We start from the raw sequence: 21,065 nt of genomic DNA on the forward strand, positions 1-21,065 counted from the left end.
CATATAGTTCAAAGTCTCAGGAATTATATTCAATCAAATTACAAAGATCTTTGTACGGTCTAAAACAATCAAGGCGTATGTGGTATAATAGCCTAAGTGAGTACTTGAAAAGCGAAGGATACATAAATGATGTCATTTGTCCTTGTATTTTCATTAAGAAAATGGCGTCAGAATTTGTTATACTCGCTATTTATGTGGATGATATAAATCTCATTGGGACTCCAGAAGAGGTCCAAAAGGCAATTGAATATCTAGAGAAAGAGGTCAAAATAAAAGATCTAGGAAAGACAAAATTTTATCTTGGTCTGCAAATTGAACATTTAGTGGACGGAGTCTTCATTCAAACTGCCTAGACCCAGAAGGTTTTGAAATGATTTTACATGGACAGAGATTCTTGATCCCGAAGTACTATATCTCAGTGCTATTGGTGCACTTATGTACCTCCCTAATGCAACAAGACCAGATATAGCATTTTCTGTTAATTTACTAGCGAGGTATAGTTCTTCTCCTACGCGGAGACACTGCATCGAAGTTAAGCATATATTAAGGTACCTAAAAGGGACTATTGATATCGGTTTATTTTATACTAACAAAGCTAGTCCAGATCTTGTTGGTCATGCAGATATAGGTTATTTATCTGACCCACATAAAGCACGATCTCAAACAGGCTATGTATTTACATACGAAGGTACTGTAATATCAAGGCGATCGACAAAGCAATCCATTGTTGATACTTCTTCTAATCATGCTGAGATAATAGCGATCCATGAAGCAAGTAGAGAATGCTTATGACTGAGATCAGTGGTACATTTCATCAAAGAGAGATGTGGCCTGAAGCTCGATATCAAGGTACCCACAGTCATATTTGAAAACAGTGCAACATGCATAGTTCAATTAAAAGAAAGCTTTATAAAGGGAGATAGAACGAAGCACATTTTACCAGTGTTATTCTTCACGCATGATCTCCAGGAGAATGATGATATTGATGTGCAGCATATCTGCTTTAGGGACAATCCAGCAGATTTGTTCACCAAATCTTTACCAACTTCAACCTTTGAGAAGATGGTATACAAGATTGGGATGTGAAGATTGAACCAGCTGAATCGGGATGTTCATCAGAGGGAGTAAGAATATGCGTTGTACTCTTTTTTTCCTTAACCAAGGTTTTTATCCCACTGAATTTTTCCTGATAAAATTTTTAATGAGGCAGCACTCAAATGCGTATTCAGAAAGTTTTTCTTTACATGAACATCCAAGGGAGAGTGTTGTGAAAACACATGAATTCATGTGTCAAAATGGATGTCACCTTATCAAAGCCCAAAATTAATGATGTAATCCCCCACCCCTTCGTTTTGAAAAGTCCTTGATTTTTGTGTTTTGGCTATAAATAGCCCTTACCAAAAATGGATAATATATAGAAATCTTAATACTCTCCATTTCGTATACTTTTACCTTTGATTAGATAATTTATATCAAGTTGCACATTCTTTTATTTCTCTAGCATTTTCTCTCAAACACTTATTAGTTTTTACACATAAAAGTATAACTATATTCTATTGAAATATTTTAGGTCTTAAATTAAGGATGTTTTTAGGTCTTAAATCAGAGAGTAGCTGACTGCAGATCCTCCTCTTCTTCGGACACATAGAGCATGTTGATGGTTGGAACAAGCTTTAGAGCCACTTTTTTCCTAGTAGCCAATCCAAAAATCTCCGACAAGTCCACATCTTGAGCTGCTACTCCGGCAGGCAATTTCCAATCAAAGTGATACAACAAACGAGCTAATGAGAGCTCAATAGTAGCTAAACCAAGGGCGTAACCTGGGCAACCTCTTCTCCCCCCTCCAAATGGTAGGAACCTGAAATCTTGTGATCCCCTGAAATCAACGTCCTCCTCAAGAAACCTTCCAGGATTGTAGTCCAGAGGATTGGTCCATGACTCTGGATCCATTCCAATGGCATAGGTGTTGATTAGTATCCTAGTTTTTGCAGGTATTTCATAGTCAGCGATTGTGCATTTCTCCATGGATTCTCGAGGTACTAGAAGGGGGACAGGGGGGTGTAGTCGCATTGTCTCCTTTATTACTGCTTTCATGTAGTGAAGGTGTTGAAGATCAGATTCTTCTACTTTTCCTTTATTACCTGCAATCTCCCTAACTTCATCTTGTGCTTTTTCTAAAACACTTGGATGCCTAGCCAACTCTGTCATTGTCCATTCCAGTGTAGCTGCTGATGTATCTGTTCCAGCGACAAACATATCCTATAGAGTCAAGTATAATTGTATCAATAGTAGAAGAGTCTTGTGCTCCAAAATGCTATATAAAGTTCAAACATTTCTACTACTATATGTAGAACACTAATGTATACAAATTTTAATCCATAGCTTCACGTTGTAGTAAGAATTGTCTAAGTAGTGCTATGCCGTCTATCAAAATAAAAAATAAATTTACATCTAAACAACTATGTAAATAATTTTACATTACAGCATAATTTTATAAGTAAAAGGTGGATGGCATTATTTCAAGGTAACTAATTCCACTCATTATGATGGAGTTTAACTAATATATACCGACGGTGTAAGCTTTTTTAACACGGTCGGGTAGCTTTGAAGCCTATTACAGGTTTGTTCTAAGCATTTCTATTTTTTAATATTTAAATTATAAAAAAAAATAGTAATAAAGGAAACTTGGACTCTACATTTACTTCTATCTATATAAAGATCCTGTTGACCAAAAATATAGAGCGGAGTCATCTTCGTTTGCATTATCATTAATTGATTTTATGTATTTCTATTTTTTCAATACCATGTAAACAATCAGCTCCGTATAGCATCGTAATAATCACGAGCTCTATTATACATCTAAAGTCTTCATTTTTTTTCCCCAGATTTTGTAGTGGAGAATTTTTTTGGTTATCCCCATTGTTGGTTTTAAGATTTTAAATAGCTTATGTTTAAGATTTTAAAGAGCTAACATACGAATATCATCTGCAGTGATTCTTTATTCCGATAATCAGGCAAAAAAGTTCTTTGATCTCACTACTCAAATTGGTCAAAAATAATTTTAGCTCGATAGCCATTAAAATATACTTCCACACTTCTAGTTAGCATCATACAGATTGTTATGAATTTTTTACATTAGAGAAAATATTACACTGGTCTAAGTTGATCATGGGAAATTTATGTTCTTTAATAGTCATTAGAATTGCATGCAAATTTTTAGACTTCAAACGACTAAACTTGTGTGGAATTGAAATTACAAGTCTGTTTCGCTAAAATGATCGAAAAAGAAATAACTTGAATATGAAGGATTAAAGTCACACATCTAAAATAATCTTTTTCAGATATCAATATTGTAGTAATCCCCCACTTGAAATAGTACACTTTAGAGATTAAACAAATGAATAGATTTAGAAAAATCTGATCGAAGTTGGAAAGATGAGCCGAGCAACAATTGCAGAGATTAAAAGGCGGAGAATATGAGATACTATAAAGAAACGTAAGAGTTGATTAGTATAGAAATAGGGGAGTGTTTAAAAAATAATAAAGCATAAAAAGAAAAATGAGAACGGATAAATTGGGATGGGAACAGATTAATTACCAGCTATTGCCGGTTAAAGTCAGTGACCGTGTAAAAAGTGTTTACACCGTCGGCGTATATTTGTTAAATTATGATGTACAATTCAATATGTTATAATATGTGGCTTGCCTTCACGTATTATTGACATGATCATTTATGATTATCTTTTACATAATTTAATCTAAAATATTTGGTGCTTTCTCTCTAAAATGTACTAGTAGTTGAGCTAAGCTCCTTCTGGTTGATGAATGAGATGCTCAACGCAAGCTCGCTTGAAACATGATTGGTATTTAATTTGTGGTCCTACTAAAAATGTGAGCAAAACTAGCATTCTGCCAAAATTTATCTTTGTTCTTGTCCCCTCATTCTTCATCTTCTCACCCTTCCTCTTCCTCTTCCGTCTTCTTCTTACCCTTCCATGTGTTATAAAAAATTAAAGACTCATTGCTCATTTATTGTTGGAGTTGAATATTGTTGTCTCGTGATTTGACGATGACAAGATGATTTTGGAGGATCAGGTTCCTTGCATACATTTCTTTGGTACAGCTCTCACATCTCTGCACAGTTTTATCCGCTACTGCAACAAATTGTGCAGGTGCGCTGCGTATCTGATTTTACACCTGATCTAATCAAAATTCTATGCTCAATTCTACACTACTATAAATATTTAAGGATGCTTTTTCCAGCTCAATTTCTAATTTTTTTGTGCTTAGGGTCTAGGTGTTCTTGAGTCATGTTTTGTTTTGTAATCGATTTACTCAAATATAAGCGTAAAGTTTTTTAATTACTGTTGAGTCTCTCAGGTAGAGTTATCTGAGTTTGCAAGGGTTAGAGTTAACCGAGATTGAAAAGTAAAATTGACAGAGCTGTCAAGAGGTGTTTGTAATAGAGTTATTATAAATTAGAGATACTTAGAGTCAAGTTCAAGTCTGTAATTAAGTGAATTTTGATTATAGTGGAGTTTGAGTGCTTGTGAGGGCAAGTTGTGTTTTTTCCTCCCTTGAGAATGGAGGTTTCCATGTTAAATCATTGTGTTTTTAACTTTATAGTTTATTTGTTCTATATTTGTGTATGTTGCAATATTTTATTGTTGGGGACCTGGTCCCTTGGTGGTGTGTAATCCCTGCATTTCAATAATTGGTATTAGAGTGAGGAAACTCTAAAAGGTTAACACCTAGAGTGATTTTTTGGTCATTGTTGCACCAACTAATCTTGAGGAAAGACAATCTACTACAAGGTCACCCCGCTTTAATGGAAAATACTATGGGTGGTGGAAAACTATAATGTATGACTTTATCATAGCTGAGGATAGTGAGCTAATGGATGTCATAATTAATGGTCCTCATGTGCCAGTAAGGGAAGTCAAAGAAGGAGACAAACTAGAATGGTTGTGAAAGCCAGGAGAGAGTATGATGATGAAGATCGTAAAAAGATTGAAAAGAATTTCAAAACTAAGAAGTTACTGGTGTGTGGGATAGGACTAGATGAATACAATCGAATCTCTATTTGTGAAAATGCCAAAGAGATCTGGGACTTCCGGAGAACAGCTCAGAAGAAAACTACTTATGTGAAGGAATCAAAAGTGGATATGTTGACCAATCAATACAAGGCGTTCTCTATGAAAGAAGGTGAGACCATTCAGGAGATGCATACAAGATTTACCTCAATTACAAATGAGTTGCACTGCCTTGGTGAAGCGATTCCTCTACACAAACAAGTAAAGAAAATTCTGAGAGTTTTTCCTAAGTCATGGGAGAGCAAAGTTGATGCTACCACTGAGGCTAGAAATTTTAAGACACTTACCATGGATGAATTAATTCGGAATCTGAAAACCCATGGGTTGAAGAAATAAAGTCAAGAAAAGAAAAAGGATAAAAGAGAAAAGTCATTAGCCTTAAAAGCCTCAAAGTCTGAGTTCAGTGATGAAGATGTTGATATTGCACACTTAGCCAAAAGAATTTCCAAAGCTATGAAGAAAAGTGATTAATTTCAAAAAAAAAAAGTAGTAGCAGAAAAAGAGGCACTGCTGAAGTCTACCACAAATATGGGAAGCCTGGACATTTTATCAAATATTATCTTTTACACAAAATGGATTATCAAAAGTACTTCAAATCAGGAGGAGATAAAGGTAAAAGGAAGGACCGGGTCCTAAAGAAGTCAAGAAGGAAGGTTGTTGTTGATTATGCAGTGAAGCAAGCTCTAGCTGTCTGGGGAGATACCTCAATTAAATATGATGCATCAAAAAAAATTGAAGATGTTTCTATGTTAGCTGCGAAAGATAGTGAAATCTTTTACAGCTCTCTTTTTGCTCTCAGGGAAAAATCAGATGGTGAAGAAAAGAATGAGGTAACTCTTTTTTATATTAAGAAGAACAAATATGATTATTCCCCTAAGAAGATAAAGAAACTCGCAAATGTCTTGCTTAATTCTGTGTGTGAGCTTACTGCTGAGAGAGAATTGTTGGAAGATAAGGTAGAAAACCTAGAACATGAAAAACTAGCCTTAACCATCCAATTGTTTGAAGTAGGAGATCAATCCTTAAAACTAAAATCAAAAAACAAAGATTTGATGGATCAACTGAAAAAGATGGATGAATCTGATGGGAAGGGCAAAAAGAAAGCTTCAAATATTCAAATTAATCTTGAAGAAAAGTTGAAAAATTCTCAAAAGCTTCTTATAACTACTCTTCGTAAGAATGAGGAATTGGAAAGGGACATGGTCCATCTAAAAAAAGATCTTAATAAATCCCTAAAATAGACCACATCTTCACAAATCCTTGATAATATAACCAGGGGATCAATAATGGTAGAGGTCTTGGATATCAGTACAACACGCACAATCCTAAGCCCCAGGGCAAGCATATTTTTGTTGCTAAAAATAAAGTGAACAATCCTCTATGCACTCACTGTGGCAGGGATAGTCACTTGAAGGAGAAATTCCAGGGATGACTTAGAGTTAGAATGAACACTACTAGATATGTTCAACTGAAGCAGTCTTTCCACAAGGGATCTAATTCCTCGACAAATTTTAAGAAGAGTAAATCGCCTAGTTGGACCAAGAAAGATATGATAACTCTTTTGTCTTCCTTTGGGGAACTCAGACTCAAGTGGGTTCCCATATCTAACAAATGACCTCTGCAAGTGGGAATAAGAGAAGGTAGTCAAAGTTGGTTCATGGATAGTGGATGCTCTAAGCATATGACTAGTAGAGCTGACAGTTTTTCTACTCAAGACACTTCAAGGCGAAGATGTCTCTTTTGGAAATGGAAAGAAAGGCTATATTCATGATGTTGGAAAGATAGACAAATGTTTAATCATGCTATTGAGAATTTTTATTATGTAGATGGTTTAAAATACAGTCATTCGAGTATGTCCCAAATTTATAGTAAAGGAAATGAAGTGAAGTCCTATCTGCTGGATGAACTGTGTCAAATTTGGAGTTTGGGAAAGTCATACTCAAAGCTAAAAGGTGCAAAAACATGTATATGGTTGATCTAGAATCTGTAGCTGATTATAAATTGATCTTCTTAAGTTCTCAAAGTGAAAATACTGATTTATGGCATAGAAGGCTAGAACATGTAAGTTCCTCTTTACTGAACAAATTAATCTCAAAGGACCTGGTCTGTGGTGTTACCAAGCTGCAGTTTTTAGATAAAAAGATTTGTGATGCTTGTTTCAAAGAAAAACAAACCAGATCTTCCTTTTAAGCAGAAGAAGTAGGGAAGCACCTCTAAACTCCTTGAATTGTTGCACATGGATCTATGTAGACAAGTTAAAGTTCAAAGTAAAGGTGAGAAAAGATATGTGTTTTTTTATTGTGGATGACTATTCCAGATTCACTTGGACAATGTTCCTAAGAACTAAGGATGGAACTTATGAAGTTCTGGTGGTCTTCGCTAAACAAATTCAGATGAAGCTGAACTGCAAAATTGCATGAGTCGAATTTGATCATAGAACTGAGTTTAAAAACTCCCAAGTTGAAGAATTTTATGATGAAAATGGCATTAGTCACAACTTTCCTGCCTTAGAACTCCTCAACAAATGAAATAGTTGAAAAACAAAACAAGACTCTCATAGAAATTGCCAGGAACATCTTGATTGATAGTGCCTCTTCCAAAAAATTTTTAGGTTGAAGTTATCAATACTGCCTGTTATGTGACCAATAGATGCCTGATCAGATCTCTCCTGAACAAAACACCATATGAAATTGTTTTCAACAAAAATCCTAAACTTGACTACTTAGAACCTTTGGGTGCAAATATTTTGTTCTAAACGATGAAAAGAATGAGCTTGGGAAATTTGATTCCAAAAGTGATGAAGTTACACTTGTAGGCTACTCCCCTACAAGTAAGGCATACAGAGTCTTCAAGAAAAGTACTGTGTATGGAAGAAAGTGTACATGTGGTTTTTTATGAATCGAGAATGCTAAAAGATTCAGTTGGAGGTAAATATTCTGATATGGAAAAACCAATTCCTATTTAAAGGGATGATATAGTTGAAGTAGAGGTTCAAGAGTAGAACGATACAGTTACAGATGACAAAGGTGATGGTAAATCAAGTCCCTAGTTGCTAAAACCTGATTTATAAGAAGAACACCAAGAAGAACCGACTCAAAATTCCCAGAGACCTAGTCCCAGCAGACCACAGTTAAGAAGAATAAATTGGAAGCACAAATCCTCTCACCCTTTAAAAATTTGACCTCTCGTTTGGAATTTGGAATGCAAACAACGGCTCAAGCCAAGAATCTTATGGTTTTCTCAGCTTTTTTATCACAGATTGAGCCCAAAAATGTAAAGAAAGTCTTAAAACTCAGTTGTACTATCTACTACTAAAGCTGAAAATGTGGTTGCAGCTTTATGTTGTGCATAATTTTTATGGGTCAAACAGCAGCTAAAGGACTTTGTGATTGTTTTTTATACTATTCCTCTAATGTGTGACAATACTAGTGTTCTAAACATGGCTAAAAATCTAGGGCAGCATAAAAAGAACAAAGCATATTGATGTAAGGCATCATTTTCTGAGAGACAAAGTTGATAAAGAGGCCATTTGCATGAAATTCTATAAGATTGAAGATTAGGTAGTTGATATCTTTACTAATGCTCTTCACAAGGAGCAATTTGTGAAGAATAAACTGAAATTGGGTTTGATCAAGATAAATTAACCTACTTGGTGGATCAATTTCCTCTATTTATTAGTTATGATTAGGAGACAGGTATCCTTAATGAAGTATGTGCTTTTTGGTCTAATTTGGTACCAATCATTTGCAGGTATATATGCATAGTGAGCCACTTTAAAAAAGAATAGATGAGACAAACACTAAATAAAAGATTCACTCAATCAAGGGAGAGACCAGGTCTCATCCCACAGGCTAGTACCATTTATGTGTATTTTAAAATCACATAAATTTCTGTCTGGAAAAGTCGTATCTTTTTCTTTCTCTGTCAAAAAACTGTTAAATCCCCAAAAAAGTGAAGAGTTGTACCTATTGGGACCAGATATGTCCCATTCCCTTAAAATCTCAAACGTTGCAAACTTTTGTTCCCTTAAATACAAAATCAAATCCTCTTTTCTACTTATTTTTCAAAATTAGCTTTCAAACTCTTCTTTGTCAAAGACAAGTTTGTTCGAAATCTATTGTCCTAGGCTAAAAATAAATCTTCCAAAATTCACAAATGGCTAACGAAACCTCGACTTCAAGCCCCATTAAATAATTTGAATCTATTCAAACTTCTTTAACCCTGTCCAAAAATCCTTCCTTTGTGTCCTCTTTCCAAACAGTGTCCATGACTGATAAGGAAACTCCTTCAAAACCCCTTAAAGATACTGAGTCTATTCCGCCTCTTATACCCTTCCTTGAAATACCTATGGCTTACGTATATTCCTCATAAACATTCATGGATAAATCAACCATGGAAGAAATCCCAAAAACAGTGGAACCCCCATCTGACTCTAGTATAATGGTTGACCAAAGTGAAGCTTTTAGGTTACCCATAGAAGTTTAGTTCCCTCAAAACCCCTCCGTATCAAAAGTCCTAGAAAAACCTGATCACTTCAAAGCCCTAAACGAACCTAGTTCTCCCACCCCGTCTTACTCCAATCCCATCATTGCCCAACTCTTTGATGAAGAGTTTCCTGTGAAAAAGTCAAATCCATCCGATAGTGAGTTGTTTGGAGAATATTGGGTTGCTGAGAACTTTATTTTTCTTTCAAATGACCCTAGGGAGAGTTCTTTGGTCTAGAAGAACAAGTTTTCGGTGATAAAATATGAGGTACAGATCCTAAGGCTAGTGAGGTTATTGGGTCTTTTACTCTACCTCCTAATGAGAAAGAGGAGATTGATAAGGATGACTTGCCTCTGAGATGGTCAATGCAGAAACAAAGAAGTAATAAGGGTAAGAAGAAAATGATTGATACATCTGTAAAGATTACCAGGACGTACTCAACAAAGGGTGCTGAGAGAAAGTTTATGGGAGATACTATGAGAGCCAATAAGTCAGCAACTGTCAAAAGCAGAAGATTGAAAAAAAGAACTGTGATTGAGAAAGAAGAAAATGTAGAAGTGGTTGATGTTGAAGAGAGTGATGAGAAAATAGATCCTGATGTTGCAGCTACAATAAAAGAAAGGAGGAAAGAAGTGTAGGATAAAAGGATAGCCAGGACCTCCCCAATCAAATCAAGGAGTCCAACTGGTATGAAACAAAAACACAGCTGTGAAGAAGAAAAAAGCAACTGTAGGCCCTGGTCCCAAGAAGAGAAAGTGATAGAAGTTGAATCTGGTAGTGGTTCTAAAAGAAGAAAGGTGGAGGGAGTAGAGAATAATGTGACTAGAGAAGAAAGAAATGAGATTCTAAGAACTCAGAAGATGTTTACTAGAAGAGTCTTTGACTCTTGAATTTTTTAGAAACCTGGTAGGGTGGGGTCAGTTAAGTATGTAAGGCATCAGGGATGGTTACACCTCCTAGAGGAACCAATTTCCTCTGTCTTTGAAGGAGAGATAAGGCAATTTTACTATACAATGAAATTTTCAAATGATGGACAAAGTTTTTCTACATTAGTCCAAGGAAAGAAACTAAAATAGGATGAAGAAGTTATGGGAAAAATCTAGATGTTCCCATTATTGGTGTGAGAACTATTTTAAAACAACAACTCTCAATTGAATTGAAACACCTTGGCTTTTGACTCTTAGAAAATTTCTTAAGTTTGAGCTTCTGGAGATCATATGACTTGTGGGTACTTGACGTATGATGTAGGTACAGTTTAGGGGTCTTGGTTGTATGCTTCTTAGTGTGGTTTTGGTTAGTTACTATCCAAGGTACAACTAGACTCCATACAAATCGTATAGAGATGGTCCGAGTGGTATAGTCCAACTCGTATGTTGGACAATGTCCAACCCCTTGATTTATTCTTGTATATGATCTATGGGTATTACTCATATGTTATGGGTATAATTTAGGAAAGGGGAGTCGTATGGTGGACAGTGTGTGATGTCCAACATTCTGTCTAGGGAACGAGTGGTGGGTACCAGTCATATTTTATGTGTACAAGTTAAGGGGGAGTCATACCCTCCTACGGTGATTTTTATACTTTAAGTTAGGGTATTCTGGACATTCCCCTCTTAACCTCTTTTGACCCCATGACTTAAAACATTCTTGGGACTTCATTTACCCTAGGATTCTCAATTGAAAAGACTAAAAACACTCTCAATTCTCTCTCAAGGCTCTTGGTTCAAGAAAGTCTAGGGTTTTCTTTAAGGTGGTCAATTAGAGCTTTCAAGGGTGGTTTCTCTCCGTCTTCTTTGGTGTCTAAGGTATGTTACTCCTCCATCATTATTAGTTCAACTAAATTCATATTTTAATGAAGGGTTTTCATGATTTAATTGTGGGTATTGTTTGGTTTTGAATTATATGTTAGGGGTTTTGGTTGTAAATGGTTGGATATTGTTTTCCCATGTTTTATTTATGGGCTTTCATGTTATAATGGTGGTTTGAACATGTGGTTGCATGGGAATGGTAAATTTGTACTTAGTTTTGGTTTTGGAAACTATATGCCCTCAACATATTTGTTAAAATGCCTACGAGAATGGTTTTGCCACATAGTTTGACTTTTATTGAAACTATTGCATTGCATAATATGGTAATGAAACCTAAAATGGTTTAAATGGTTTTAAATAATTTGGTAAGGCCTTAGTGGCCATGGTTTTGGTTTAATTGGTAATTATGTGGGGTACATGGAAATCCCCAATTGATTGGCCAATACATTGCTTGCAAGTTATAGTCGGTATAGTGATACCACTTTATAAAGCCTTGGTTAATAACTCATGGAATTGGTTGGTTGGTTATGTGCTAATGGTTTTAATTAGGCAATAATGGTGGGTTCTAATAGCTTACCATGAAGGTATGAGTCCGATGGACGGATACTGGAAACTAATATTTGCTAACATGAGGGTTGCTCATAGTGACCTTATACTTGTGAGGAACACGGGAATCCCCTAAGTTTACATTTGTGTGTATATATATATATATATATATATATATATATATATATATATATATATATATATATATATCATAGAGGGCAAAGGGTACACGGGAATCCTCAGCACCTGTGATATCTTTGGTTTGTGTGGCTACACGTACTGGGGCCAGTTAAGGGGTAATAATGGACCCATATAGCTCGTGGGTGGATTATGACGGTAAAGCTACACAAACTTAGGTTAAAGTTTCAAATACATGCTAAACCCAATTTCCTTTTCCGTCATGGAATATATATATATATATATATACATATAAGCAAGCTTGAACATGGTTTTAAATGTTAGTATTATTTTATTCTTATTCCTGAGTACATGCTAGCATTCATCACGCTAACCATCTTCGGGCGTTGTATCCCCATGCGATACAAGAACCGGCTATACTACTACTCCTGCTCAGTGACTTGAATTTGGGGCAGCTTTATGTTGGATTGAAGTGATGAGCTTTCACACTCCGGAAGGCTCCATTTCACATTATGGTCTTCTCTACATACTTTTGTTATTTCTTATACTTTGGTTTTTAGCTCTGGTCGGGGGCATGTTCCGACTGAATGTTGTCTTGATTTTAGTTAGAGGCTTTGTGAGACTACTTTAGGTTGGTATAGGCGGTGTCGGTATTGGTGTCAACCTTGGCATCAGTATTGGTATTGGGGAGAACGTCGTTTGAATGTATTTGATTTATGATTGTTCCATCTTGTTATGTTATATGATTTGAAACTCATCCGACATAAGGTGTAGGGTAGTTATGATTGGGTACTGGGGATGGTCTCCGATCTCGATTGGGCTTAAGGCACCCGACACGACTAGGCCCTAATTTGGGTTATGTTGTGAATTTGTGGTGGATGCTTCTAAAGTATGGGGAACCTCTGTTGCAGGAGTGAGAAAGAAATTTCTCAAAGGTAAGTTTCAGTTGGTCTTTGAATTTATCAATAAGGTTATCTTGCCTAGGTTAGAGGAGAGGACTATTGCTTATACTGTGGATCTTTATGTGATCGAATTCCGCAGTAAATTTGAATTAATCAGCTTACTTGCTTTCATGATTGAACATATGCATAAGGTTATCCATAAGAAGGAGAAAAGATATGGTATATCTTATGGATACTTCCTTAACAGAGTTTATGAACATTTTAGGGTTGTCGATGAAAAGGGAACTCCTAGAACAGTAAAACAAATGTTCAGTCTGATAACATTGATTGAAAATAAATGTGTAAAAGAGAAAGTCGGGACCATGTCCCAGGTTTGTTCAAGAAAACATGAGGAAAGAGAAGGAGGAAGTGAGGATTTGTTTGGCTGTTAAGGGTGCAGAGATTCTACATTTGAAGATGAAGAACCAACAACTTTCCTCTGATGGACTATGTGTTGTTGAAGCACTTAGAGTAGAAAATGCATAACTTAAGAAAAAGGTCTCAGCACTTCCAGAAGAGGTTCAAGGATTGAATGCATAAGTAAAGGACCTAACTAAGTAGTTGTTGAACTCTCATGTGCATAGAGCGCTAGGATGCAAATGCTTCTCAAGTCCCTTTCCCCAAAACCTTCATCTACCTAAGCCTCTTCCTTTTGTTTAGGGCCCGTTTGGCCATAAAAAATTTTCTCTTTTTTCGATTTTTTTTTTACTTTTTTCACTTTTTCGAAAATTGTGGTGTTTGGTCATGAAAATTCAGAAAATTATTCCGTAATTGGATTCCAAAAAGTGAAAACAACTTTTTGTTGTTTTCACAATTTTTCACTCCCATTTCCAACTTTCATTATTATTACATATAACTCCATCTTTAAATTTTTACACAAACACCTCTTATAACTACAACCAACCACCAAGAAAAAAATTATTTTTTATTTTCTATGGTACAACATCATTTTTAATTGTTACAGATATTCTAATCTCTTTTTTTTTTAACCAAAATTTACTAACGTGAAGTAAAAAAAATAAATGGCAATCTATGACAGAAATGTATCAACTTTGTTTTGAATGAACTATATTATAGAAATATAAGGTCTAGTACATTATGTTATTTAAAAGTGAGAAATTTAATTTTTTTCTTGCCATTTTAATTTTCTGTATATGTCATATAATGGCTATTATGATTTTAAAAAATTATTAAAAAGTGGTCAATAAAGTCGCATATCAAACAAAACGTAACGATCCATATTTACGATACAATAATATTCAAGGAAAATCAATATCATCAATAAAGAAAAAGCAAAAAATTAGCACTAATCTATTCAGAAATAATTCAGCCGTAATTTTTTTAAAAAAACACCAAATTCAATAAAATAATTAATTCAAGTGAAAGTAATTAAGAATTTTTATCAACAAATTTAAGAATATATAAAATATATTTATATCCATCAATCATATTTATCAAAATATATTTACTCTATTCAATCAATTATGGTTATATAAACTTATTTAGCTTGTGCTTTGATATTTTTATTCAAATTTTAGAAGAATAACAATCATAATAATTAGTTTGTTGTTAATTATTTTATCAATTGAAGACATATAAATTATATTCTCAACATTTGGTTGTATGGTAGTAGGTAAATTAGTAGTTGAGTGATTTTGATAATTTTTAAAAGTTAAGGGCATAAAATCATATTTAAAAAAGATTTTTCAAAAGTCTAAAAAAAATTTCAAAAAGACATGGCCAAATACAACTCCAACTCCAACTTCATCTTCAACTCTAACTCCAACTCTGATTTAAAAAATAATTTTCATGGCCAAATGGCTACTTAGTCTCCCTTTTGAACCTGTTTCAGTTTCCCTTTCTTGCTTTCTGTTGCTTTTTAGGATCAAGAATTTTAAGTTATTTTTCATTGCATTGTATGGTACTTGCTATATTTAATGAATGAAATCTTAATTTGTGTCTATCAATTGTCTCTCATTTTTTATAGTCGTTCATTCATGTTAGTGTTGCTCCAGTGGCCATGAGTTAACCAATTTGTTTCGATTTACTATCTTGGTTTCCTGTTCTTACTTTTTTATGATGTCAAAAGGAGGAAAATAGATTCACTATGGTAGAGACCAGGTACCATGAGTAATATGATGTGCAGCAGTGCTGATGACAGAGGGAATATCGATGGGGGGAACACACACTGATACAGTTAAGATATATGTGATAAGAGAGAGTGAAGGGATGCCACTGATTGGGGGAATGCTGGTGTAGAGACAATTTCTTGCTCTAAATATGAATGAATTTTGATACCTTGAGAACATGATTTGTCATCATCAAAAAGAGAGAAAATTGTTGTCTTATGTTTTGATGATCACAGAATGATTTTGGAGGACCAGGTCCCTTGCATACTTTGTTCTGGTACAACTATCACATTCTGCATTGTTTTGTTTGCTAGTGCAACAAACTGTGTAGATGTGCAGCGTACCTGATTTTACACCTGGTCCAATCAAAATTCTATCCTCAATTCTACACTACTATAAATACTTAAGGATGCTTTTTCCTTCGCAGTTTTTGCATATTGAAGAATCTCATAGTGGCAGCGAAAAATCTTTAAGCTCAAGTTCTAAATCTTTTGTATTTAGGGTTTAGGTGTTCTTGAGTCAAGTTTTGTTTTGTAATCGATTTACTCAAATATAAAATAAATTTTATTATTTTAGAGTTATCTGAGTTTGCAAGAGTTAGAGTTAACCAATATTGAAGAGTGAAATTGACAGAGCTGTCAAGAGGTGTTTGTAATATAGTTATTATAAATTAGAGGAACTTAGAGTTAAGTTCAATTGAGTCTATAATTAGGATGAGTTTTGATTTTAGTGGAGTTTGAGTGCTTATGAGGGCAAGCCGTGGTTTTTCCTCCTTTGAATAAGTTGTTTTCCACGTTAAATCATTATATTTTTAACTTTACAGTTTATTTGTTCTGTATTTGCGTGTGTTGTAATATTTTGTCTGTTGGGGACCTGATCCCTTGGTGGTGTGTAATTCCTGTGTTTCAACAAATATGTAATGTTCCATTGAGCTAACATTATCAAATATTCAATGATTTGAGTTAGTTGGTAGAACATTGAAGAACCACGTTCTTCGATTTTCGTTGAGGTGAGAAGAGGAAGTTGCTCAAGTGATAAGCGCTCCCCACTTCCAACTCTAAAGTTGTGAGTTTGAAATTCCAAGTGAGCAAAAGAGGTGGAAACTCCATGTATGATAAATAAATAAATAAATAAAAAATTGCTAACTTTAAAAAATAAAACTTAAAGAAGATAAAATGAATCTACTAATTTTTTAAGATTTAGGCTAAATTTAACCGTTAAAATTTATTAGGATTGATATTAGAAAGTTATATATATTAAATCTTGAGTAATTTGTAGTTTAACTGATTTCGAAGCAAAAGTATGTTGATAAATTTTCTACACAACAAATTATGACTATCTGTCAAGACTTGTGGCCAAATTTTGGTTTTAGTCGGGATTTATGACTGACTTTTCTTGTGAAATTGCAAATTTTGCCTGTCATTTTGAAATCCAGACAGTTTAGTTTAGTCAAGATTTTGACAAATAACAGCAATATTTTTTTCCCTTTGAATTAAGAAAATATGGATGACTTCTGGTGCAAAAGTGACGCGAGAGCCACTGCATTAAGACATTCAAAAATTACAAAATGTAATGGTGACCGGTAAAATTAATGAAAAGCATGTGGGTTTATCCGTCAACTGATGGAAAGAGTAAACTTTTAATATGCCCAATTCACGAAACTTCTTTGCAAGAGTCTTATTTATGTCCCACCCTCGCGGAAGTCAAACATGTTAGGCTATAAGATGCTTGCTGATTCTCACCTTTATTTAAGGCCCGTATGACCGTGTGACATAAAATAATGATTTTATATCATAATACAAAATTAAATTTTTATTAAAATATATAATTTAAATTTTTTAATTTAGCATTCGGTCATAATTTTTGAAATATTCTTGACAAGGTATTTTTTATCAAGATTTAAATAAAGTTTTTTATGTGTTTGGTTATAATTATTTTTAAAAATATTTACCTTTTTAAGAAATATGATTTATGCTCATAAGCTCTAAAAATTATTAAAATTATCCGTAACTTTGTATTATTATTTTATAATGAAGATATTCCATGTGAAAAATTAAACTCATATATTAGAAGTTTTAACCTAGTACTTATAAATAATTTCACATGTCAGTGCAAGAACTACTAAAGTTTTCTCAACTCACAAAAAAGTATTTAATTTTTTATTTACATTACTTTTACGAAGTGTTATGCAACAATATTGTTACATACCTAAATCAACTAATAAAGTTTATTAATGAGTTTGTTGGTAGATAAATATTACTTGGGGTTAATAAATAGTAAGATATTTTTATAAAAATATAAAAGTGTGAGGTAAAATTTAATTTTTTAAAAATTTTCAAATAATGAAATGATTCAAATACTAATCTTTTCTAATATATGAAAATTTAAATTATTCGTTAAAACTATTTATTAAATAAGCGCAAATTATATGACCGAACATTATTGCGAAGTTTATTTTCGAATAATACTTGAAAAGTCTATTGGCAAACTAGTCCTAAGTTGTATGTGTTCTCATAAGAATCAAAATCCCACAACTTATAAAAATTATTAAATTTTTTTCCAGTTCTTCTATAATATTATCAATGAGCAATTCAAATAGTTAATAAATAAGTTATAGTAATGTGCTAAGACATTTCATTCATAAATTGCATATGTTCATCTTTATTTTATAAGTAAATGTTTATGATTACAAATTTTTCAATATATATGATTTTATAAAAATCTAACTGCCTAAGTAGTAATTACTTATTCATTAATATGATTCTTCACATGGTAATTTAGGCTTAGCGTGAGTTTTTTGACAAAATATAAAATGACTAAATTTATTTATATAAAATATAAACTTATAAATCAATTTTTAGATTAAAAAATGTAAAATCATGATATGAATCAAGTTCTTTTTTTTGAGAGAGATTTGAGATTTCCCAAACACCTCATTACAATTAGTACAAGTAGATCTAGATTAAGAGACCATTTGGGATTGCTATTACAAAATTGTTTATTTAACAAGCACTTTTATAAAATACCTTTTCAGAAAAGTGCTTTTGAAAAAAGCAATTTGTGTTTGGTAAATTAATTTGAAAAGTACTTTTGATAAACAGATTGTGTTTGGATAATCTTTTTCAAGAAATGTTTTTTGAGACAAATGATCAAAAAGGACATGTATCAATAGATTTTTACTAACAAAATTAATTTATAGAGAAAATTTATTTTAAATATCTATTATGATATTTTTAATTAAGATTTTATTTTTATTTAATTAAAAAGCACGTGCTCTAAAATTTTCAATCAATATTTATATACATAAATACATTAAAAATATTAATAATGATATATTACTTAAATAATTTAAATATCACTTTAAAATATTAAATAAAAATAAATATAAAAATTATTTCATAAATTAAATTATTATTTATGAAAAAATTAACGACAAAAGTAATTAGTCCTTCATACATCACAAAATTCTCAATGATTTCAGCCCTAATTTTATTATGCAATATCTCCATAATAATAGAAGATCTGTCTTGTATTTCTGAAAGTATACTAGAAGACTCATCTCCTTCTTCATAGATGTAAACTACATGGTAACACATATGTCATTTTTTATGAATTATTTATTTAAAAATAAATATTCGAGAAAAAATTTATAAGTATTGTCAAATATCATTTATTCTTGTAACGTGATTCATCTGTCATTTGTTATCATTAATAATAAAAAATAAAAAATTATATATTCTTCGGATCATCGTCAATGATTTTTTAAAATTTATTTAATGAAAATGAGTGAAAATAAAATAATAATATATAAATCATAAATAAAATAAAAAATTACGATGTAAATATGAAGTATAGAATATTAAAATCAAACTTTAATCATACTTATAAGATATATATATATATATATATATATATATATATATATATATATATATATTAGTGTGTAAGAGAGAGAGAAAGTGATAGCGATATTTTAGTTATGAAAAAAGTAATTTTTTGCTTCTATTTTTTTTTTTGAAAAGCTGAAATTTTTAGTTTTTTTTCAGAAGCAAAAAAACTATTTCTGCTTCGATTTAAAAGCACTTTTACAAGTTTAACATACACCCATCTTTTAAAAAAGAAAAAATTTTCTCAAAATAAGTGCTTTCCTTTGGGAAATAAGCAATCTCAAACAGGCACTAAGTAAATAAAGTTAACCAGTTATTTAAGCAGTATTTTCTCACCACTACGATATGAGGTAAATTATTACTTAGGTATTTGAATTGGCTTATTTCAAGGTGTTTTTGACTTTTAAATATTTTTTAATTTTGATAGTGTTTGAAAAAGTAAAAATGTATTTTTAATTACTTATTTTAAGCTAAAAAATATCAAAATAAGTCAAAAATCAGGAGTATGAAAGTATTTAAAATTTAATTAGAATATTTATTTAGTTTAGTTGGATTGGTGTAGCTTCTAAAAGTTTAATCAAATTGAATTTAAATGAACTCAAAAGAATAAGTACATAATAAATACCAGAATAAGAGCTTTAAGGTTGTCGTCAGTGATGGGCACTTGGAGATCATCTCTTTTCTGAACTCTCAGCAATACGTCAACTAAGTCTGATGAAGCATCGCTATTTTCACCCTTCCTTTCTACATGCTCTTGTATAATCTCCTCGCACACCGCTCTTAAATCTTTCAAGTTCTTCATCAATCTCCTCTTCATACCACTCACTGAGTTAACCCATTCCCAATCGGGGAAAAAATCCCCCAAACAAAACCCCGCTAACAGAGCTTGTGTCTCCGTCAACACACTCACCAAATCCTTCTTCTCTTTCAACTCATGATCAATAAATCTCTTCCCGAACGCCACCCTGCACAAAATATCATTCGCGAGAGCGAAGAAAACCTGACTCATGTCGAGTTCACCCGCCTCGGAGTGAGAATGAGTGGAGATCATTCGTAACATACGGTTAGTTTCCTCATTTCTTATAATCTGGAATGAGTTAACTCGCTTCGAACTCAACAACTCAGTGACGCAGATTTTTCTAGCTTGGCGCCAGTAAGGGCCGTAAGGGGAAAAAGTAATATCAGAGCAACCGAAGGAGAGGTATTGAGCTGCAATGAGTTGTGGGCGGCTAGCGAAGATGTGGTCATGGGTTTTGAGTATGAGTTCGGCGAGTTGAGGGGAGGAGATGATTACAGTCGGGACTTGGCCAAGTTGAAGGTGGATGATCGGGCCGAGTTTATGAGCGAGTTGGGTGAAGGTGTGGTGGGGCATGTCGGTTAGGAGATGAAGGTGACCGATTACAGGGAGCGCCGGCGGAGACGGTGGGGTGAATAAAGGCCGACGGCGACGTTGGTTGTTGTAAAAGTGAAAGGTGACATACATGGTGAAAGATACAAGTGCTAGTAGGAGAACTGATTGCAGAATTGATTCGTCCATTTCGTCTGCTTATTTGCTAATTTGCTAATTTGAGAAGCGAGAAAGACTGTTGTGTCGTGGTAATGTAATATATATGGGAGTTATGTAATACTGGTGTACAATTGAACATAACATTTGGTAGTTGGGCAAAGGCGGATCGTCTACCTACTGCTACACGCCTCTTTAAATCAAGAGGACTACGTCATGGAAAATTCAAATGTGAAGCTAAAATTGAATAAGTATTAATTTTTTGACATTTTTATTTGGCACTTTTCTATTTTATTTGTCACTTTTTTATTTTGGACAATCAAAACTGAGTAAATTTTGACCATCCATATTATATACACTTAAGTAGGATTGTAATTTATAATATTTAATGTGTGATTTTTAAATATTTAAATTTAAAATTTAAAATATAAAATTAATATAATTTATTCTCTTCAAATATTTAATTAAATTGATTTTTATAAAACGAAACATAACACTTAAAAGTGAATTATTATATGTATATATACAATAAAC

General features: G+C 33.1%; 1 protein-coding gene across 1 annotated transcript; it reads right to left on the reverse strand.

The window, feature by feature from the left end:
- Positions 1 to 1,413: 1,413 nt before the first annotated feature.
- On the reverse strand, positions 1,414 to 20,753 carry LOC107871074 (tryptamine 5-hydroxylase). Its single transcript, XM_016717872.2, has 2 exons — positions 19,653 to 20,753; positions 1,414 to 2,259 (listed from the first exon to the last, which is right to left on the reverse strand). Exons 1-2 carry the CDS (start codon positions 20,562 to 20,564, stop codon positions 1,603 to 1,605), a joined length of 1,569 nt encoding a protein of 522 aa, XP_016573358.1. The 5' UTR covers positions 20,565 to 20,753; the 3' UTR covers positions 1,414 to 1,602.
- Positions 20,754 to 21,065: the final 312 nt, after the last annotated feature.

Source organism: Capsicum annuum, chromosome 5 (genome assembly GCF_002878395.1).
Source record: "Capsicum annuum cultivar UCD-10X-F1 chromosome 5, UCD10Xv1.1, whole genome shotgun sequence".
Taxonomy (NCBI): domain Eukaryota; kingdom Viridiplantae; phylum Streptophyta; class Magnoliopsida; order Solanales; family Solanaceae; genus Capsicum; species Capsicum annuum.

Coding starts and splice junctions, on each gene's coding strand:
- LOC107871074 (XM_016717872.2), bottom strand. CDS start 20,564: ATGGACGAATCAATTCTGCAATCAGTTCTCCTACTAGCACTTGTATCT. Junction 2,260..19,652: donor ACCTTAAAGCTCTTATTCTG/GTATTTATTATG, acceptor TTGACTCTATAG/GATATGTTTGTCGCTGGAAC.